General features: G+C 40.5%; 2 protein-coding genes across 11 annotated transcripts in view; both read left to right on the top strand.

The window, feature by feature from the left end:
- Positions 1 to 16,593, top strand: part of CPD (carboxypeptidase D) — a 72,092-nt gene extending 55,499 nt beyond the window's left edge. The window contains exons 13-21 of the mRNA XM_086359897.1: positions 61 to 256; positions 2,801 to 2,936; positions 3,845 to 3,976; positions 6,881 to 6,976; positions 7,083 to 7,147; positions 8,382 to 8,513; positions 9,908 to 10,093; positions 10,745 to 10,844; positions 12,434 to 16,593. Coding sequence (XP_086216023.1) covers positions 61 to 256; positions 2,801 to 2,936; positions 3,845 to 3,976; positions 6,881 to 6,976; positions 7,083 to 7,147; positions 8,382 to 8,513; positions 9,908 to 10,093; positions 10,745 to 10,844; positions 12,434 to 12,660 — 1,270 coding nt within the window. The 3' untranslated portion in view covers positions 12,661 to 16,593. The remainder of the gene's footprint in view (positions 1 to 60; positions 257 to 2,800; positions 2,937 to 3,844; positions 3,977 to 6,880; positions 6,977 to 7,082; positions 7,148 to 8,381; positions 8,514 to 9,907; positions 10,094 to 10,744; positions 10,845 to 12,433) is intronic.
- Positions 16,594 to 21,930: 5,337 nt separating this feature from the next.
- GOSR1 (golgi SNAP receptor complex member 1) overlaps positions 21,931 to 22,887 on the top strand; it is a 39,202-nt gene continuing 38,245 nt past the window's right edge. For 8 of the 10 annotated variants that reach the window (XM_086359900.1, XM_086359904.1, XM_086359898.1 and 5 more), the window contains exon 1: positions 21,931 to 21,981. In XM_086359900.1, the coding sequence (XP_086216026.1) occupies positions 21,951 to 21,981 (31 nt within the window). In that variant the 5' untranslated portion in view covers positions 21,931 to 21,950. Of the gene's footprint in view, positions 22,097 to 22,887 lie in introns of all 10 variants that reach the window. The other 2 variants (XM_086359906.1, XM_086359905.1) reach the window with 1 other exon arrangement.

Here is a 22,887-nt window from a genome sequence, read left to right as displayed (position 1 = left end):
GGCAGCAATCAAGTAAGTAACTTGATTACTTACTGACTTTTTGATTCTGGTTTTCGACAGTTTGGGACAGAGTGCTGAATATCGTCACATTTGGTCCCTTGAAATCTCCAATAAGCCCAATGTATCTGAGCCTGAAGAACCAAAGATTCGTTTTGTTGCTGGTATCCATGGCAATGCTCCAGTTGGAACTGAACTTCTTTTGGCTCTGGCAGAATTTCTCTGTCTGAACTACAAAAAGAACCCAGCTGTTACACAAGTAAGAGAATAACCTGTTTTGACATGCTTTAAGAGGATAAAGCTCAATGGCTTACTGATTGTATACCGATATCAAGGCATCATTTTTTTAAAAATTTAATTTCCTGTTAGATTTTTATACAGTGGTACTTTTAATATCATTATAAACTTTACTCTTTAAAAATGGACCTTGGTATATAGTTGTTAATAGTGTCTATTATATTTCTTTGTATATATTAAGAGCCATAGAGGAAAAGAAAGAATAAAGATTTGCATCCAGTCCTCTATTCCTTTACCTTACCCTTCCATTCTTTACTCACAGTGATATACACTCTAATTGGAGGGACTTCCATTGCCAGTTATTTATAGTTAGGGTACTATATTGAAAAATGAGGTGGAAGAGAAATAGTTTTTCTTTTCATGTAATAAAGATGAAAGTATTGGATGCTAAGAGATTTTAGAAAAAGTGATACAGCAGTGCCAGCTTCAGTCATCCATGACTAGAGACTATACTGCTGGTCCAGAAGCTGCTCAGATTTATGAGTAAACAGCCTAGTTTCTGTGTTATGTTAGAGAAAGGAAGGAAAGAGTGCACCTCTGTTTAGAACACTCACTAATTGGCAATGTCTGTATAGAACTTAGGAAAGGGAAAAGCAAGTAGTATTTGTTTAATACTTACTATGTTGTAGGTACTTTACATATATCATAATTTAATCCTCAACCCTGCAATTATGTTACCTCCATTTAATAGATGTGAAAACCGAGGCAGAGATATTAGATAACTTACAGGAGGTCACACAGCTGCTAAGTGGTAAAACTGGGATTTAAGCCCAGGTGTGTGTCACTGGAAAGCCTATGCTATTCTGTTTTACTGTACTGCCTCCACTGAGAGAAATTTGGAAAGAATTGATGTCATGATTAGGATCCCATGATGTGGGATTAGGTGAAGTGAACGTAAATCAGACTTGATCAAAAAACTTTCAAAAAAGGAGATCCCATTGACTTCTTCCTGTTTTCAGAGATTTTGTTGATGTTGTTTCAAAATAGGAGATTACCTAGGAGAGTTGTTCTCAACCCTGGCTACACATTGAAAAATCTGGGAAGTTTCTAAAAATCTCAGTGGCTGGGCTCCATTCCCAGAAGCATCAATATTCCTTTAAAAGCTCCTCAGATTATTCTATTATTTGGCCACAATTGCTACCTACTGATCTTATGGTTATGAAAGGTACAACATCTACCATGAATTTCAAAACTCCTAGTTTATAAGATTTTGCCTCACTGGTCTAATTAGGCTTTAGATTGCGTTTCCCAGGTAGCTCACTGGTAAATAATCCACCTGCAGTGCAAGAAACAGGTTTGATCTCTGGGTGGGGAGATCCCCTGGAGAAGGAAATGGCAACCCACTCCAGTGGGTTGCCTGGAGAATCCCACAGACAGAGGAGACTCGTGGGCTACATTCCATGGGGTCGCAAAAGAGTCGGACACAGCTAAGCAACTAAACAACAACAATGCTTTAGATTGCCATTTGTTTTGAGCTAAGTGTCAGAATGGTCTGGAGACTTCAAAGAAACAAATACGTAACCAGAGACCTGTGGTTAACCCCAAACATATATACTTTAGGAAGAAAATCTCTCTCAGGGGAAAGATTCTAGAATAAATTAATTAAAGGATTGCAAATATATTTCAAGCTATTGACTGTTTTACCAGAACAAATAAACCAGGGATCACTTATTCTGATTCACTATTAGAAATATTTAGGATAAATTAAGTGAGAAGTTCATGCCATAAATATAGGTATTAATACCTATGGATATGGATCATCTGAAGGAGAAATTATTTGGATTAGACAAATATCCTACCCCGTATTTCTTTGATATGCTGATTTCAACTCTTCTGTCTCATTGTTTCCAGATATACATTGATATTTGTCAACTAGAACATTATATGTTCTAGTTTTTAATCTGGAAATACCATATTGCCATTATTATTGACCTAAGCCAGCAAGTGGTCAGCAAACCTTTTCTGTAAAGGGTCATATAATATACATTTGGGGCTCTGTGGGTCAGATGTTCTGTGTTGAAGCTACTCAACTCTGCCATTGCAGAACAAAAACAGTCACATGAATGGCAAGACTGTGCCAGTAAAACTTTATTTACAATAACAAGCATCAGGCTGGGTTTAGCCTGTGTGTGTGGGTGCAGTCATGTCTGACTCTTTTGCAACGTTATGGACTGTAGACTGCCAGGCCTCTCTATCCATGGGATTTTCCAGGCAAGAATACTGAAGTGGGTTGCCGTTTCCTCCTCCAGGGGATTTTAGTCTATAGGCAGTGGTTTTTAAACCTTGATGTAAGTTATTGGGAGGTCTCTAGGAACATTAGTTGTATAGTTTTTGATTCTTTTTAAAATTTACTTGGAGGAAGAAAGAATTTTATTTATTTTTCAATTCTGCCTTTTAAATCTGTGTTTAAAACAAATAATGAAAACTTTCTGTTTGAGGCATGGCAAGGTTATCTTTTGATTTCACATAGAGCTAATAAACCCATTTATTTCTGTTTCTGTTTTAGTTGGTTGACAGGACTAGAATTGTGATTGTCCCTTCTCTAAATCCAGATGGGCGAGAGAAAGCACAAGAGAAAGACTGTACTTCCAAGACAGGACAGACAAATGCTCGTGGCAAAGACCTGGATACAGACTTCACAAGTAAGACTTATTTTTAGGCCATTAAAGTACTTTGCAGATAATTTTATTTCTCTTTGCTAGGAGATTGGTTGATCCTGTTATTTAAATGAGTAAGGGGTGCTTTCTTGTCTAGGATGTACAGTATAAATGAATAGAGACATCTTGAAAACTTTGCAGGTTTTCCTTGTTTTTCATTTGTAAAGGTAATTCAAGTTTTTTCTTCGAAATCCAATATTGGGGAGAAGTTTCCATCACTAGTCATACAGAGATGGATATTCTCTCTCTCTGTTCTCTTATATATTTGTATACACACACACACACACACACACACACGATGTATGTGTATGTTGATTTGAAGGGGCCTGTTTCATATTTACTTAATATAAGGATCATCAGCTATACATATTCTGCAACTTTTTCTACTGGATACATCACTGATATCTGTCTATTTTAATACTTACAAATTTCTAACATTCTTATTAATGGCATTTTAGTATGCTATTAATGTATGGTAGTACCTTAATTTATTCAACAGTTTCCCTGCTGATGGACATTTAATTTCGTTCTAATTTTTTGTTCTTGCAAACAATACTGCAGAAAATTTCTGAAAAATCTTATTTTCTTTCAAAGACAGGTTTTCATTTTCTAAGAGAGGATATATCTATCTCTTTTTGTTTCCAGTAAGAATTTTCTTAAACTTGCTAAGAGTCATTGACCTTTCAACATTATCTAAAATATGTAAAACTCAAAATAACCTGCCTCCTAAGATATATCTTTGTTTCTTGAGATAGTGGCTTATGGTGTAATAAAGTATTTACAGATTTGTAAGTTAACCTTTTGACTATGTTCAAGTAGGGAATATTTTCTTAGCTGCTCATACTAAAAGTTTTAAAACTCGGTATTTTATGTTTGACTTTTCTGTTTTTTAGGTAATGCCTCCCAACCTGAGACTAAAGCCATCATTGAAAACTTGATTCAGAAACAGGACTTCAGTCTTTCTGTTGCTCTAGATGGTGGTTCAGTGCTAGTCACATACCCGTATGACAAGCCAGTGCAAACAGGTATGTAGAATTTTACTTTACATATATAGCATTTAAGCTTAGATAGGAAATTTCAAATTTCAATTAGGTAATGTCCCTTCTGAAACTTTTTAAAATGGTGAGCCTTTGAGCACACTGCATGAATAACCAGCCTAAGAAGACTGTACACCTGTCAACAGTTCAAACAGTTCCTTGTGGGAGGGAGCCTAGCTTTATTTAGTGTAGCCATCTTGTCACACCTGTTCAGTTCACTCCATAAGCATTTATGGAACAGTTATTATATCTGTAGATACTGGAAATACAAAAGTGAATAAGACACAGTGCTCGCCCCAAGAAATTCATATCATCTGACTGGTTCCAAATAGGAAAAGGAGTATGTCAAGGCTGTATATTGTCACCCTGCTTATTTAACTTATATGCAGAGTACATCATGAGAAACGCTGGGCTGGAAGAAGCACAAGCTGGAATCAAGATTGCTGGGAGAAATATCAATAACCTCAGATATGCAGATGACACCACCCTTATGGCAGAAAGTGAAGAGGAACTCAAAAGCCTCTTGATGAAAGTGAAAGAGGAGAGTGAAAAAGTTGGCTTAAAGCTAAACATTCAGAAAACGAAGATCATGGCATCTGGTCCCATCACTTAATGGGAAATAGATGGGGAAACAGTGGAAACAGTGTCAGACTTTATTTTTGGGGACTCCAAAATCACTGCAGATGGTGATTGCAGCCATGAAATTAAAAGATGCTTACTCCTTGAAAGGAAAGTTATGACCAACCTAGATAGCATATTCAAAAGCAGAGCCATTACTTTGTTAACAAAGGTCCGTCTAGTCAAGGCTATGGTTTTTCTAGTGGTCATGTATGGATGTGAGAGTTGGACTGTGAAGAAAGCTGAGTGCCGAAGAATTGATGCTTTTGAACTGTGGTGTGGGAGAAGACTCTTGAGAGTCCCTTGGACTGCAAGGAGATCCAACCAGTCCATTCTAAAGGAGATCAGTCCTGGGTGTTTTTTGGAAGGACTGATGCTAAAGCTGAAACTCCAGTACTTTGGCCACATCATGCGAAGAGTTGACTCATTGGAAAAGACTCTGACACTGGGAGGGATTGGGGGCAGGAGGAGAAGGGGATGACAGAGGATGAGATGGCTGGATGCCATCACCGACTCGATGGACATGAGTTTGGGTGAACTCCAGGAGTTGGTGCTGCAATTCATTGGGTTGCAAAGAGTCGGACACGACTGAGCGACTGAACTGAACTGAACCAAACATTGAAAGTGAAAGTGAAAGTTGCTCAGTTGTGTCCGACTCTTTGCAACCCCATGGACTATATATAGTCCATGGAATTCTCCAGGCAAGAATACTGGAGCAGTTGTCCTGCAACACAGACAGATTCTTTACCAGCAGAGCCACAAGGGAAACCCATGAATACTGGAGTGGGTAGTCTTTCCCTTATCCAGTGGATCTCCCTGACCCAGTAATCGAACCAGGGTCCTCCTGCATTGCAAGCGGATTCTTTACTAACTGAGCTACTAGGGAAGCAATGGTACTGAATTCCCCTCTCCTGCTTTAAACTGTGCCTGACTGATTGCACCTTGTGGGGAGTTAAACAGTTGCCTGTTGAATCTGCCTGAGGCCATTGTATGTGGAGATAATTTGTGTCGTTTTCAATACATTTTCAGGCTTACAAGGAATGTTGTAATTAGGCCACAGTTGCCTCCAAATGTAGTAAAACATACCGAAATAGGTTTGTGTTTTTCTGCAGTGACTTGTTAAATTCACAGTGCCTTTTAATATAAGAAAGTTGCTTCTCTCCTTGGTCAGATTATTCTGGGGTGAACAGACTAGAGTAGTTCAGTCGCTCATTTGTGTCCAACTTTTTGCAACCCCATGGACTGCAGCACACCAGGCTTCCCTGTCCATCACCAACTCCCAGATTTTGCTCAAACTCATGACTATTGAGTAGGTGATGCCATCCAACCATCTCATCCTCTGTCATCCCCTTCTCCTCCCACCTTCAGTCTTTCCCAGCATCAGGGTCTTTTCCAATGAGTCAGTTCTTCACATCATGTGGCCAAAGAATTGGAGTTTCATCTTCAACATCAGTCCTTCCAATGAATATTCAGGACTGATTTCCTTTAGGATTGACTGGTTGGATCTCCTTGCAGTCCAAGGGACTCTCAAGAGTCTTCTTCAACACCACAGTTCAAAAGCATCAATTCTTCAGTGCTTATTTTTTTTTATAGTCCAACTGTCACATCCGTACATGACTACTGGAAAAATCATATCTTTGACTAGATGTACCTTTGTTGGCAAAGTAATATCTCTGCTTTTTAATATGCTATCTAGGTTGGCCATAACTTTTCTTCCAAGGAGCAAGCACCTTTTAATTTCATGGCTGCAGTAACCATCTGCAGTGACTTTGGAGCCCAAGAAAATAAAGTCTGTCACTGTTTCCATTGTTTCCCTACCTATTTGCCATGAATTGATGGGACCAGATAACATGATCTTAGTTTTTTGAATGTTGAGTTTTAGGCCAGCTTTTTCACTCTCCTCTTTTACTTTCATCAAGAGGCTCTTTAGTTCCTCTTCACTTTCTGCCATAAGGATGGTGTCATCTGCATGTCTGAGGTTATTGATATTTCTCCCGGCAATCTTGATTCCAGCTTGTGCTTCATCCAGCCCAGCATGTCTCATGATGTACTCTGCATATAAGTTAAATAAGACAACATATAGCCTTGATGTACTCCTTTCCCTATTTGGGGTGAAGAGAACCGTGGACTTAATTATAATAACTCCTTAATCAACTTCCTCGAGGCACAAGATTTACTCGAAGGAAAGGAATGTGATTTCTGTGTCCATGAAGTTGAACTTGGAGAAAAATCCTTTCGATTTCTCTGCTAACTTCTGAATTTTTCTTTTTGTAGTGGAAAACAAAGAGACTCTAAAGCATCTGGCATCTCTTTATGCAAATAACCATCCATCGATGCATATGGGTCAGCCCAGTTGCCCCAATAAGTCAGGTAGGTACTTTCCCTACGCTTTGTTACTGTTGTTGCTGTTTGGAGAGAGGAGGAGGACTTGCCTTATATGATCTTATTGACACTACATCTCTCAATGCTTTTATAGATGAGAATATTCCAGGAGGAGTAATGCGTGGAGCAGAATGGCACAGTCACCTGGGCAGCATGAAGGTATGTTTTATAGAATACAGTGAGAATGGGACTGTAAATACATACTGGACATGGAGTGAAAGAATAGGTGGCTTTTCTGATACAGTGAAGTGAATGAACTCTGCTCAGTACTCTCTAATAACCTAAATGGGAAAAGAATTTGTCAAATAAAAGATACATGCATATATAGAACTGAATCACTCTGCTGTATACATGAAACTAACACAATGTTGTTAATCAGCTATACTTCAATATAAAATAAAGATTTTTTTAAAGAGAAGCAGCCTAAGTTAGTTAGAAGATGAGGTGTAATGGAGAGCAACAGAGGATAAGAACGGAAAGAGAGTTTGAGGCTTTGAATGCTTTGTTTTAGTAAGGAATGGGAAGCCATTGAGCTTTTGAACAGGGATATGGTGACACGATCTGAGCTGTGCTATGGAAAAATCCATCTCTTAACAGTGGGTTAAGATGGTTTGGAGGAAGGAGAGACTGTGGTGCAGGGAGACTGGTTTAGAATAGCCTAGACAAGAACAACTGAAGGCCGAGATTAGAAAAGTGGCAATGGGAGTGGAATCAAGGGATGAAGTTTCAGAGATACTGTAGAGGTGGAATTCACCAGAGTTGGCAAATTCTAGGTGATAGCAAGAAATGAAAGACAAAAGATTTCATATCCGTGTGATAAAATGAGTTATTGTCATTAACTGAATTGAATTAGGAAGAAGAATTTTGGTAGTTGGGGGAAGGTGGAAAGTTAGGTTTTGGAACTTGTCCACACAAGTAGTTCCTACCTAAATATTTGCCATATTGCTGTATGGTAGGCTTGAGCCTCCAGGTTGTGGGTATCAGAGAGCAAGTACTTGTGCTTCTGCCTCTAAGAACTTTGAAAACAGCAGTAACAGCAATGAAGTTCCAGGATTTAAAGGGAAGCTGACACTCTGCATGTACTTTTCATTTATTCAACAAACCAAAACAACAACCCCTCTACCAACCAGGCACTGTAGGAAGCACTGGAGATGTAAAAATGAATTAGACATAACCCCTGGTCTTAAGAATTCTCTTAGGAGTAGACGTGTTTGTGACTGATCATAATACCAAGGGGTTTATTTATATTTGCTGTGAAATGCTTTACAGATTCTTTGTTTACATCAGCCAAGTTGTCTTTTTATTCCGTTCATCGCATTTGAGCATTACAAAGCCCCATTCTTACTTGTGCTTACTCATCTTCCTACATTTGTTTGTGAATTTTATATTCCAGGATTATAGTGTCACCTATGGCCACTGTCCGGAGATCACAGTGTATACAAGTTGCTGCTACTTTCCTAGTGCAGCACAGCTCCCTTCGTTGTGGGCAGAAAATAAGAAATCTCTTCTCAGCATGTTGGTGGAGGTGAGTAATCCTCTTTTAGAAGCAAACTGCCAGGAGTATGTTCAATGGAAACTTTTATCAAAACATTTTCTTCATCTCTTACCAAAATTTTTGTGTTATTGATTTTATTTTTTAATAATTTAATTTATTTTTATTTATCTATTTCTGGCTGTGCTGGGTCTTCATTGATGTGCAGGCTTTTCTCTAGTTGGGGCAAACAGAGACTCGTTTTCATTGCAGTGCTCGGGCTTCTGTCTGTGGGGGCTTCTCTTGTTGCGGAGCAGGGCTCTAGGGCACGTGGGCTCAGTGGTTGCGGCTCCCAGGCTCTAGAGCACAGGCTCTCAGTAGTTGTGGCATGGGGGCATAGTTGCTCTGCAGCATGTGGGATCTTCCCAGAGCAGGGCTCAAACCCATGTCTCTGACATTGACAGGTGGATTCTTTACCACTGAGCCACCAGGGAAGCTTCAATATTATTTAAGTGACGTAGAAAGGAGAGTCTTATTCCTTTTATATTGCCTAAATAGGTGCCATGAGTTCACATATCTGCTGTCTGATGAGGTTGATTTAACCCTGTGAGATGTCGCAGCTTCTTCCATTGGAATGTCACGGCGTTACTCCTGAGGTGGGAAGGAAAGCATTCCAGGCATAGGAGATTTGGGTTCTAACATTTTAGGCTTGACTATATCGGAGTCCTCTTTTCACTTATTTCCATCTCTGTGCCTCTGCAGCAGTGAATGAGTAGCAAACAAGGTCAGAGTTGGTGGGGAGGGAGGAATAAGCCAGCCTTCTGGAGGGTTTTTTTGGGGGGTTTATGTCATGTCTCAAGCTATTGCCCCTCAGATATCTGGCATCATGAAAATGTCGACTAAAAAATTATTCACAGCCTAAAAGTTGCAAGTTATGTTTCATTTGGTGAGAGCTTTTAGGACTTAAAGCCCAGGAGGCAGCATCTCCAGTAACCCTGAAAGAACTGCTCCAAGGAAGTTGGGGAGCAGCCAGGATATATAGGAGTTTTGCAACAAAGGGCAGGTAGTCTTAACACCAAAAGATTGTTGTTAATTAAAGAAAACCAGATATCTCAAGTTAAGGAAGTTAGCCATTTTCTATACATGGGAAGATGCAAGAGTGCGAGCCCACTGAGATCATTCCTTTGATATGCACATCAGCTGTCTGGGGCCAGTATACTGAGTTTTCACATTCTGAGTTTTCTCAGGGCTCACCATGGGGAGTGGCTGCAGTCTGATGGCTGCTAGAAGGCAAGTATTCTTCTGCTTCCTAAGTCCCCTCAGGGCTTACCAGCTCACCATCTGCTGTGGCTATGGTCGCTGATGACTGTGGCATTCTTTGCTGATATGGCAGGCAATATTTCCATTTATCAAAAACACAAATTTATATTTTAAACATTTTTTTTCAGGTTCATAAGGGAGTTCATGGATTTGTTAAAGATAAGACTGGAAAACCAATCTCTAAAGCAGTCATTGTGCTCAATGAAGGAATAAAGGTACACACAAAAGACGGAGGTTATTTCCATGTACTGTTGGCCCCAGGTGTCCATAACATCAACGCCATTGCTGATGGGTATCAGCAACAACATTCACAGGTAAGAAACTCAACTTGAGTGGTATAACGTAAATTCTTGTTGTTCATAATACTTCTAGAAACAGGAATATATATATGTTAGATACATATGTTAGTTGCCTAGTCGTGTCCAGCTCTTTGCGACCCTGTGGACTAGAGCCCACCAGACTCCTCTGTCCGTGGAATTCTCCAGGCAAAAATACTGAAGTGGGTTGCCATTTCCTTCTGCAGGGGGTCTTCCGAACCCAGGGATCAAACCCAGGTCTCAAACCCAGGTCTCCCACATTGCAGGCAGATTGTTTACTAGCTGAGCCACCAGGGAAGCCTAAGAACACTGGAATGGGAAGCCTATCCCTTCTCCAGGGGATCTTTCTGACCCAGAAGTCGAACCAGGGTCTTCTGCATTGCAGGCAGATTCTTTACCAGCTGAGCTACCAGGGATTAAACTTCTGTTTAACATTAAACTCTTGTTAGGAAGCTTGTGGACCATCTCCTGATTATGATAGTTATCTTTCTATCCTTTAGCAACAAAAGGAAATTTTTGTAGCATTTTGTATACTTTAGATGACAACCAGCCATCTCCTTGGCTTGCTGTAAAGGCCCTAGGAACATAGAGTGGATATAATATACCTTAAGTAAACTTTTTTCTCATTCTTGCACTTTATCTTCCCAGGTCTTCGTGCGTCATGATGCTGCAAGTTCTGTGGTAATAGTCTTTGACACAGATAACCGGATCTTTGGTTTGCCAAGGGAGCTTGTGGTAACTGTATCAGGTAAATTTTCGGTAGTCGAACTTAAAAACTCACCCTGACATTTCAGGTTGAGAATGGATCAGCTCCACAATCATTTGAACCTTCTCCTCTACTGTCTCCTACCTAAACATGATTTTCCTAGAATACTTTCCTGGAATATTTTCCCATATGTTCTCACAGCTTGCCCCTTCCCCATTTTCTGGTCTGTACTCAAATGTCATCTCTACAGAGAGGCCTTCCTCCCTGATTACCCTAGCTAAAATAATACTCCTATCACTGTCTCTGCCTCACATGTTTGGGTTAAAATACTTCTCACTAGCTGCCATTACATTACATGTTTAGTCATTTATTTGTCTGTATCTGATCTCCCCCACTAAAACATGAGCTCTGGCAGGAAAGGGCTTTTCTCTGCCTCCCCAGTGCCTAGAACCATGGGTGGCATGTAGTGGGTCTTAAGGAAGAGCCACTTCACTGTTGGTTGAATGAATGACTTGCAAAGATCATTAAGTCCTTTGGACTTTGACTTATATTAGTTCTTTTTTTCCCATGATCCTGGAAGGAGGGAATATTTGTTTCCTCCAGGATTAATGTGCCATTGCTTGAATTACTGAAAGTTTAAGAAGGAAAAACTGTGGTAAAACAATAAATACTCTGCTGTATTGTATCTTTGGACACAAAGAACCTTGGTTTATTTCTAAGGAGAGCTTGAACCTGTTAGAAAATGACCAAGTTTTATTACAGGGTGTGTTGGGGAGAGATCCTTGGTTGAGAGAGAGTGATATTTTGGAAACATGAACCAGATAAAGCATGAATCATGAAGTGCTTAGAAAGACAGAAGCTGGGATCCAGTTTAAATCTGACTATGCCACCTATTTGCTATTGTGCCCTTAATTTTTATTATGATTTTATTAGTTGTATTTTATGGTCCTTAGACTCTTATTCTGATCAGATCAGATCAGATCAGATCAGTCGCTCAGTTGTGTCTGACTCTCTGTGACCCCATGAATCGCAGCACGCCAGGCCTCCCTGTCCATCACCAACTCCCGGAGTTCACTGAGACTCATGTCCATCGAGTCAGCGATGCCATCCAGCCATCTCATTCTCTGTCGTCCCCTTCTCCTCCTGCCCCCAATCCCTCCCAGCATCAGAGTCTTATGTAAAAATATTTTACATAAATGAGGGATTTGGAATGAGATGAAAATTTACCGGAAAGGAAAAGTAGAAGTCATTGATTGATTTAAAAAAGCAGGTTGCACAGCATTGGCCATAGTTCTGCATTGTGGTAAAAGAAAAAAATATATTTGTATACATATACACATGCATGAAGGAAAATCCAGAAAAAATATGCACTAGGGTTGTTAAAAATGATCTCAGGATAATGGAAATGTGAGGAAGTAGAGTTTGGGGTTTGGGTTTTTAGTATTTTGCTTATCTATAGTTTTCCAATTTTGTGCATAATACATGTTACTACTTCTATAATAATAAAAGGTTGTTTTTAAGTGCATGAAATAAATAAATGAAGGGAATATGCTAAAAAGTGCCATTGTAAGCAGCTGCTTATTTGCATCCTTCAGCTGGAGCTCCAGTCACATGATGGTTCTGTTTGACAGGTGCCACCATGTCGGCATTGATCCTAACAGCTTGCATTATCTGGTGCATCTGCTCAATCAAGTCTAACAGACACAAGGATGGCTTTCATCGGCTCAGGCAGCATCACGATGAGTATGAAGATGAAATTCGCATGATGTCAACTGGCTCCAAGAAGTCTCTCTTAAGCCACGAATTCCAGGACGAAACAGACACTGAGGAGGAAACATTATATTCCAGCAAACATTGAAACACACGCCTTGCATCTCTCCCAGCATAAGTACCAAGCAAAGTTACAGTTCTTTTTGGGAGACACTGCATCAAGGAGAGAGACTGTCTTGTTTCTTCAAAGAGCTTTGGGAAGTTAACTTGCTAAATTTGTATTCTCTGTGAATTTGGCTGCAGTTTTGAACTTCCCCTCCTTAAAGTACTCTTACCTTTAAAAAAAAAATCTGCTTTCTATTTATGCAGCAGAGATGGGACAGCCACTTCGTATTTCTTTTATAATTTAAGATGAGCTGTTTGGAGCTTGTGTTGCAACTGCACAAAGCCAACTAGTGGATGTTGTCTTTTGCACATCAGGTGGTTTACTAGTGGCTTTAGCTTTTTCTCTTTATTTTAAATGGCCAAAAGAATCCAGAAACATTAAGGCAGGGACAGCAGTCAGAATCTGACATAAAGCTTTAAAAACTCACTTTTTTTTTTTTTAACCTATTGAGAAGTACTTCTCTCTAGTTATTGAATAGCTGGAGTTTCTCTTATTATTCAGGTTTAATGGAGGCTGAATTGATTTTGAAACTTATATAGAGCATTAGGAAATGAATAAATGTGCTTCTGTATTGGGCTTTCTACCTGTTCCAAGGCTAGATCAGAACTGGTGGGCTGTGCTCTAAGCACAGAGGATTTCTCTACCTCTCTTTAAGGTTTAGCAAAGTTCTAAACATCCCCATTTTAAGGGATAACTCATTGACTCTGTTGTAAAAAGATCTCAGTGTCCACTTGAGTAGAGCCAAGAAGGAGATCTAGCAAAAGCTAAAACTCGTGTTGCCTATCTTTTAACGCGGTAAAACCCACAGGTGCTGTTGCTTTTGTCTGTGAAGCACTAGTTTATTCGAGGAATGCCTAATTCTCTAATACTTCCTAAATTCGAACCTTTTTTCTATGTTGTACACTTAGGGTTTTCAGATGACCTGGCAATCGACAAGATCTGAATTCTACTGAAAATACCCGGAAGTATGGAAGAAACCTCCTTGCACATTCTTAACCTACATTTGAACACAAAATATCTACACTTCATGTGCAGCCCAGGCCGGCACCCTCTCATAGCATCCTGTTACTGAAATAGCTTGGCCAGCCTTATTCATAAAGGCCTCTGCAAGTGATTGGGTTCTTTGTCCTAATGTTTCATTTGGCAGTCTCTTCTTGATCAACCAATTCTGTTGAAAGTTCAGTTGAAAGCACTTAAATATGGCTCCCTCTATTAAAAAACAAACAAACATAAACACCATAGTGAGAAAGTATCATCTTCAGTGCCACTGAAGTTATTGCAAACGCCTAAAAGATTTGTATTTTACTGTGTCTGTGATACTATGCTACTCAATGGAAATGATGCTTTTGTGAGTATGAGTCTTACCAATGATCTAACAGTTTAATACCTTGGAATGTTTTAACGGCCAAGTTGCTGCTGAACTTGTACTAAATCAGGGGATCAAAAAACTTGCTCTCATCTTTTCAAGTTGAATTCTATATCATTCATGTATCAGTCATCCCAAAGCTTTCACATGGAATGGTTTACCACCCACCTAGGTCATTCAACCCAGTTTCCTGAGAAATGTACCCAAAGTATAGCTTTACGCAGAGAGATCTGGTTTAGCAGGAATAATGGTCATGACATTTATTGCTGAGTATCTGTAGTCTAATTTGGGTGGGTCAGGGTTAAGCCCTTCCGGTATTAACTCTGTTATCAACACAACTCTCAGTTTTGAGCCCTTGCCACCCTACTCTCAGTCCACCACATGCACAGAACAGAGGTCACGAGGTTCTGGAACTTAATGAAATATACATGATGTAGTTTCTTCTGATAATACTTTACATTTTCCTTAGGGGGATGATGTGGTGGCATTGCTCTTTTCAGCTTTATTTTTAAGAGTGCAAAGTCAGAAAACCCACGAAGGGCCTGTGAGTGGCTGGCTCCACTTGGAACAACTGCAGGTAGAAGGGAAACAAAGTTGACGAGACAACCTTCAACTTTATTAACGTTGGTCTTCACGAGAGGATGCCTTTTAAATTCATTTCTCTCTTGAATGAAACAGATCTTTCACTGTACATCACAGTGACTGGAGTCCATGCCTTTTCAGCATGTGTAAAATATTTTTAGAGATGAACATACAAATAGTTCTTTTAATAATGTTTCCTGAAAGGAAAGCCAAATTCTGCTATAAATCTTGAACCTCTAATGAATTTCTAAATGATGCATTGCTCTGGAATGCATAACAAAGGCCGTCTCAGCCTGTGTTACCTGTTAACATGAATGTACAGGATCATGACTACTAAGACTGTGTTCTCTGCCCTGCTTGGTCTTTTATTTGTGGATCTAATGTAATTAATATTAGACCACATTAACTGCTTAAGGCATTGAAGCCATACGGCATGGGGAATGCATTTCTTCAGTATTTCTCCTAGAGACTTTTCATTTCCCTGGAGTCATGGAGGCAAGTAAGTATCACAGTATTAAGAAATTTGCCCAAAACCTGAGTTGTGCCTTTTTTTACTCACAAGGCGGTTTTTTATTTTTTGTCCTGGTGATCAGTGTGTAAGCCTTCTTCCCTCGCAACTCCTTAATAAAAGCAAAGTGATTGAGTAGGTCATATTCAAAGTGTCTGCCTGTGTAAATGCACTTGTACTGATTATACAGTTCAATAAGAAGAACTCAAGTTAATTTCAGAAGGAAAGGCCCTTTGGTTTTGATGTATTTTGCTGAACATTTGAGTAGTGGTTGGGACCCCATCCAGTTGAGGAATGCTTACAATTCTTTGGAGGGAATGTGCTTTGGGACTTTGTCATCCTCCAGAAAGGAAACAGAATGTATATTTGGCCCAGTGTGATTGACTGGTTAACCTTTGGTAACTTTCACTGAATGAGATTTGCTGAATTAATGAGTATTGAACGTAAAACTATGAGTTGGCAAATAAATAAAAGGTAGTGCTGATAACTGAGCTTATTGTGTTTCTGAGCTAACACCAGGTTACTCAGTATAACCATGACCTGTTCTTCTATTTCCATTTATTCTCAACAGTAAATCATTTTATTTTCCTGTGGCCAGAAATGCACTTGTGCCAGGTTTTGTCCTTGCTGTATTAAAAGCTTTTTGGCTGCAAATGCCATCATAGTGCCCTACGTTATGGTTCTCCAGCAGAATCGTTTTTAAGAGTAGCAACTTTAATGTTACTACCAAAATTCCACTACGGTCAACGTTCAGTGATTTTCTAGCTAGCAAATTTTTGATAAGTATTTGGATTTCTGATTTGCTGTAATTAAAGCAGATTTGGGGGGTGTGATTAGAGCCCTTGATTAATGTCAGCTAAACTTGAATTTCCAGTTCAGGAAGAAATATTTCCCAATACCCAATTCTCCTGTTTTTAGCAATAATTCATGAATATTTCACTTGACTTTCAGAATATTATCCTAGTTGATTTTGATTTGGCAGAATCTATTGTGAAATTTGAAAACAGGCTACCATTTTGAGGCAGTTGGATATAAATTCTATAAATGTGTATGACTCTGGCTTTTATGAATGGCATACCATGAGTATGCAAGCTACCTTCTCTGCCGGCCATGCTGCAGATTTTCTGGAGGTATGACATAGTGGTATTTTTCTACTCTCAGATTAAAAATCAACTTTTCACCTCTCCACTTTTTCAGAGTGACATTCCCCAGCTCCAGAACAATCTATAGCTATTTACATGAGGTGCCCAGGACTCCTTCATCTCAAGTGCTTCAGTCTTTGGTTTATTATCATGCACTGTGCCTTCAAAACGAAATTTTTAAAAGGGACTTTGAAGCTGAATAGTAGTTTAAAAAAAGTCAATCTGTGTAATTTATGTGAAATCTAACTGTAATGAGGTCCTTTCTGTTTTTTATATGTAAACAGATCTACTAATCCTGTATAAAGGTTATTTTATGATGTCTGTCTTTCTTTGTGTTTTGTCTCATAATCTTTTTTCAAAAGCAGTAGACCAGAAAAGGTTATTGTCTCAGTTCAAAAGTTATGGATTTAGTGTTTCTACCTTTCGAGGGGAAAAATAGTACCAAAGAATACAGGTTGTTAGCTGCAGAGTGTTTCTGTCTTCACGAATTGGCTTAACATAAAACTATGTTTCTGGAATAATTACATAATAGCCACAGGTCAGCTAGATCGATGTGTGAGTCTAGTCATTCCACAAGGAACATAATAAAACTGGCCATGGAAAGGTTTATGTATCCATCTCAAGCTTGCTTGTTCTAAATTTGGTTCTTTTCATAGATAAGCAGAGTTAGAGTAATATGTTCTGGCACTTTTAGACACAGTGGTAATGAACTTAAAAGCCCCTTTTCACTTAGCAATGATTTGTTGATACTGTTGCTCTAACAGGAATTGAGAAAACAAAGTTATATTAAAAAAAAAAGGGCTCTGCAGGAATTCATACTCCAGGCCAGAGAATAGAAATGGAAATAAGCTGTACTTCTCTTGTGACTGGTTCCTCTAAAAAAAAAAAGAGTCTGCTATGGAAGCGGTACAACACAGAGTTGAGCACAGACTTCAGAGCTGAATCAGTCTCCCATTGACTCTTGGCTCTGCCACTTGCTTCCTCTGTGACTTTGTTTTGTACAAGCTTAACATTTTCTCAGTTTCTCTACTGGTTAAGGAATAATACCCAATAGAACTATAGTGGGAATGAAGCAAAATGATATTAGCAAAGGGCCCAACATTGTATGTGATTCAGAAATTGAATGACCTTGGTAACCAGTATCCTTTGCTGTTTTCGGATCACTTTGAAAGAAAGTTATTTTAATCACATATATGAACTAAAGATGGGTTTACAGGTGGCCTTTTTAATTTAGAAGAAATCCCTAGACATGAATACTAAAAATAAAAACTTCCATTATGTGGTTCCATAAGTTGTATGTAGCACGGCTTGTGCTGTGCTAAGTCGCTTCAGTCGTGTCTGACTCTGCAACTCTATGGACTGGGTAGCCCACCAGGCTCTTCAGTCCATGGGATTCTTCTGGCAAGAATACTGGAGTGGGTTGCCGTGCCCTTCTCCAGGGGATTTTCTTGACTCAGGAACTGAACCTGCATCTCTAAAGTCTCCTGCATTGGCAGGCAGACTTTACCACTAGCGCCACCTGGGAATGGCAGTAAATTTTTAAATTATGCCCAATGCTTCATATTTGGTTTTAAGTAAAATTAGATTATACTTATGCTTACTCAGTGAAAACAGCCTTACTTAACTGCTGCGAGAAATGAACAGTAATGATGGTTCTCTGTCCCCCAATATTTGAAGTATTTTCCTGGATTTTTGGAGTTTTCTCAGAAAGAACAAGAACCTTTTGGTTTATGTCATAAACATTGAGGTGAACATCCAGATCACTGAAAACATCGGTGGCAGCTTAAGCTACCTGTCTCCCATTATTTCACTGGAAAATAATGCAAAAAACAAGAAGGAAAAAGTAAATATACTGAAACCTCAGTGTAAGTTGAAGCCAGAGAATTTCAAAACTCCAAACTAACAATAAGGTGAGAAAAATAAGCAAATCTCAGCATGCACTCTCACCTGCCCTGCCCCAGCCCTAGCCCACCCAGTACAAGGCTTTGTGGAGAAAGGCAGAAGAGGAATTTCAGCACTGGGCCTAAAGTTAGTGTAAAACTACTTCCAGAAAAGTCTTTCCGGAAGTGTATCTTAAGTCTGAATGGCCTAAAAAAGAAAACAAACATGTCCAAGCAGATCAGATCAGAGCACAAACCATATAGAATAGGCTTCAGAGTGAGTATAACTTAAAGGGGTCGAAAAGAGTCAAACACAACTTAAGTGACTGAACAATAACAAGAAACAACAATAACGAGTCAATCTTGGACACACAGGAAGAAGGACAAAAGAAGAAGCACCCTTTGACAATTGGGTGATGAGAACAAAAAGAGAAAGAGGACAATTTAGAGTCCTGCAAGATAAATGAAAACTGGGCTTCCCCAGCGGCTCAGTGGTGGGGAATCTGCCTGCCAATGCAGGGGACACGGGTTCAATCCCCGGGCTGGAAAGATTCCACAAGCCACAGGGCAATTAAGCCTGTGAGCCACGATGACTGAGTCCATGTGTTGCAACTCCTGAAGTCTGAGTACCTAGAGCCTGTGCACCTCAACAAGAGAAGCCTCTGCAATGAGAAGCCCACACACCCCAACTCGAGAGGAGCCCCTGCTCACCACAACTAGAGGAAGACTCAGCGCAGACAGAAATAAATTTTTTTTAAAAAGATAAAACCTGTCGAAGGATTGGAAAGTTACTAAAGTAACAAGGACTTAAGGGTCAAGACCCTAGCAGAGGGAGCTCAGAGGTGAACGTGATGAAGTTTTCACCTTAAGGCATCTGTTGACTCGTAAGTGGTAAGAGAGAGACAGTAGCAGAGAACCCACACAGAAGCTTTAGGCAGGTAATGTGAGTTCAGCACCTGTCAAGGAAGGGGGCACTACTGGTCATCAGACTTTCAATTAGGACACTTGCATGACTACACATTATGAGTAGCAGTAATTACAAGTAACTGAAAACAGGCCAAATTTTACATAGAATCCCACTTGGTATTAGTCCCACCCCATACTGGAGTGAACTGATCTGCACCTACAGGAAGTGCCTACAAGAAGCAGAAAATTGTGTGGAGGAAGATAACCCCTAGAGTCTCCTACGATTACTACAAATTTTAATCTATAATGTATAACATCCAATTTAAAGTTCCTTTTATTGTCCCATCTCAAATGATGAAAGATCAAGGAAAAAAATGGAAACACTGCCACAGAAGTCACAGATTTGTCAGTTACCAATCAGACTTTAAAATAATGGCAAGGAATAAATTCAAGAAAGTAAAACAAGATGGAATAATTTTAGCAGATAATTGTGCTAAGTCGCTCAGTCGTGTCCAACTCTTTGCGACCCTATGGACTATAGCCCACCAGGCTCCTCTGTTCATGGGATTCTCCAGGCAAGAATACTGGAGTGGGTTGCTATGCCCTCCTCCAGGGGATCTTCCTGACCCAGGCATTGAACCCACGTCTCTTACATCTCCTGCATTGGCAGGCAGGTTCTTTACCACTAGCTCCACCTGGGAAGCCCTTGGCAGATAATTAACATTAAAAATTGGAGACTTTCACTTCAGGACAAAATGGACTAGATGTAGTTCTATTCCTCCTACCAAGCACAGCAAAAAACCAAAAAACTCTTGCATTATACATAAAGGAGACTCAGGTAGAGAGAAGAAGGCCACCAGGAACCTCCAAGTGACCTCCTGCATCTAAGAAATGACACGGTGGTGAGTTCCCTGGGTTTTCTTTTTTGCCTCATGTATATCATAATAGATGTTGCCTCATGTATCCCATAATGGATCCTGGAGACACTAACGACCCAGAAATGCCAAAGGGCACAGACAAAAAAAATTAAAGAAAAGCCTTCTCCAGCCAAAGAACCAGGAAAGGGGCAACCTACCAGGGCAGAACAGTCTTAGATAACAGTTGTACTACTCCAGCCAATCGCTACAGAAAAAAAACGAGGCCATCTCTACCCTCCGCCAGCATAGGCTGAACGGGCAGCCTAGCACTCCTCCCCACTGCCTGGGTGGTATCAAAGAGGGCCACGTGCGGAACTAGGACTCTCACTACCACACAGTGATAATGAAGTCCCCTGTCATGGTGTCAGTGGAGGGCACGTGGGCAGCAGTAACAAGTCACTCTTCCCACCTGGGTTAACAGCAAAGGCCAAGGTGGAGGGGGTGGTGTGTGTGTGTGTGTGTGTATGTGTGTGTGAACTTTCACTCCCAGCTAGTAGTAACAAGGTTCTACTCTTTCCCATCAGCATAGAGCCAAAGGAGCTCTGCTTAAACAGAGGTGTTAAATAAGATCCAGAGTCTTATTGAATATAATACCTAAAATATCCAGAATACAATTTTTAAAATCACTCATTATACCAAGACCCCAGAAAATTTCAACTTGAATGAAAAAAGACAACAGATGCCAACATCAAAATGATACAGACATGGAAATTATCTGACAAGGATATAATAAAAATAGTTCAATGAGCAATTACAAATAATCTTAGAATAAATGATAAAAAGAATCTCTGCAAAGAAAAACTTTCACCAATTAAATAAAAGATATAATAAGGAACCAAATGAAAATTTTTGATCTGAAAAATACAATGATTAAAGCCAAAGAAACCTACGCTAAGACCCACCATAATCAACCTTCTGGAAACTAAAGATACTGAAAAAGTTTTTAAAGGAGAGAGAAGAAATATATTAGTGGAAAAAAATTCAAATAACAGCCAATTTCTCATCAGAAACTGTGGAATCAGGAAGGAATTGGCACATTTTTCAAGTGCTGGGGGAAAAAAGCAATTGTCAGCCCCAGATTCCTAACCTGGCAACGAAATTTTTCAGGAATGCAGGGGAAATCCAGACATCTCAGATGAAGAAAAACTAATAGAATTTGTCTCCAGCTGAACTACTTTTTAACAAATGGCTAAAGGAGGTTCTTGAAACAGAACATGATACAAGGCGGAGGTAGGATGCACAGGTTGGTCTCCGGAAGAAAAGAGCCTCTGGCTCCGAGAAGAGAAAGAGGTGGCTAAAGATACACTTTTGAGAGAAGATGAAGGAAACAGGCAGTTCGGTCTGAGGATGACTTTCTTCTCAGCCTGGGAGATAGCTCCCGCTGCAGCTCCTGCTGCTGCTAAGTCGCTTCAGTCATGTTCGACTCTGTGCGACCCCGTAGAGGGCAGCCCACCAGGCTCCTCTATCCCTGGGATTCTCCAGGCAGGAACACTGGAGTGGGTTGCCATTTCCTTCTCCAATGCATGAAAGTGAAAAGTGAAAGTGAAGTCGCTCAGTCGTGTCCGACTCTTCGCGACCCCATGGACCGTAGCCTACCAGGCCCCTCCGTCCATGGGATTTTCCAGCCAAGAGTACTGGAGTGGGTTGCCATGTCCTTCTCCAGGGGAGGTATCGCCTAAAGAGGGGATAAACCCAGCCAGCTCAAGGCGATGATGCTCAAGGGTTTGGGACGCGGAGAGCGAATACAGACACCAAAAAGACAGATGTTCAGGGAGTGTCAGGCGCTAAATCTGAAGCTGTCCATCTCGCTAGTCAAAAGGTGTAATATAATATATTGGCCACCAGGTGGCGGTGTCTGTGGAAGCTCACGTATCCCATCGGCCCTGGCGCCCAGCGGAAGAAGGCGTGGACGTGACTCTCTGGCTCCCCTCGCCTCTACTCTCCTATCCCCACTGACGTTGGACAACAAAGATGGCGGCAGGAACGAGCAATTACTGGGAAGGTGAGGGGAGACCTCCTTGTACGACTTGCCAAGGGGCAGAGGGGCTGAGTAAGGACGGGTCTTGGCGGAGGCAGCAGAGGGAAGAGCCTGGCCTCCAGAGCGGCTGAGTTGAGGGGTAGGGCTGGTCTACAGAGAGTCCTCGGGCCTGGGAGTTGTAGAAACCGTACGGTCTGGGGAGGAGGCTGACCTGATCGACAGCGGGACCTGGGGCAGGTGTTGGGCAGAGAAGGCTGAGCCGCGGCCGACAGAAAGAGGGTCTGATTCTCCGGAGGAGAGCTGGGCTGAGGCGGTAGCGGAACTTGGACGGAGGAGTCTGGGGTGTGAACTCTGAGAGGAAACGAGTGTCGAGTCCAGAAGTCTGGAGGAGTCAGCGCCTTAGAGTTGAGGTCGCTGTTGGACAATTGAGTAGGAAAAGAGAAAGGAGGAACTTGTCGGTCCAGTCCATCGAGGGAAGTTGTGTGAGCGGAATGACTCCCTCCTGTCGGGTCCCCTTGGCAGCTTCGGGCTGGGACTTCGGGCTGGGATTGGGTGGCGAGTCGCGATTTAAGGCAGAGGAAATAACTTTACCCTCTGCTCCGGAGATCGGTTTTGTTAAAAAGAGAAAGTTGAGAGAATCAATGTGAATTGTAATGATTGCATCTGCTATACCTCTTCTACCAAAAAACAAAACAAAAAAACCATCTTGTGACTTGACAAGTACGTTTATTTAATTCCTGAAAATATGATTCGATAAAGTGGTCTCAGGTAAAACTCATTTCTGGACCATGATGATGAACAGAGATCAGAGAAGGCTCACCTTTTTTTTTTTTTTAATTGTCTCTTTGGTCTTCTGCAAAATATAATAGAAACTACTCTCCGAAACCCCTTTCCTTTTTAACCTATTTAATAACAGAATTGTCACAATCA

The sequence above is a fragment of the Bos grunniens genome, chromosome 19 (genome assembly GCF_055505025.1).
Source record: "Bos grunniens cultivar Pamir isolate PY7600 chromosome 19, Bosgru_T2T1.0, whole genome shotgun sequence".
In the NCBI taxonomy this organism is placed as follows: domain Eukaryota; kingdom Metazoa; phylum Chordata; class Mammalia; order Artiodactyla; family Bovidae; genus Bos; species Bos grunniens.
Note: the sequence above shows the minus strand (reverse complement) of the source record. Positions and strands in the feature narration are given on the sequence as shown.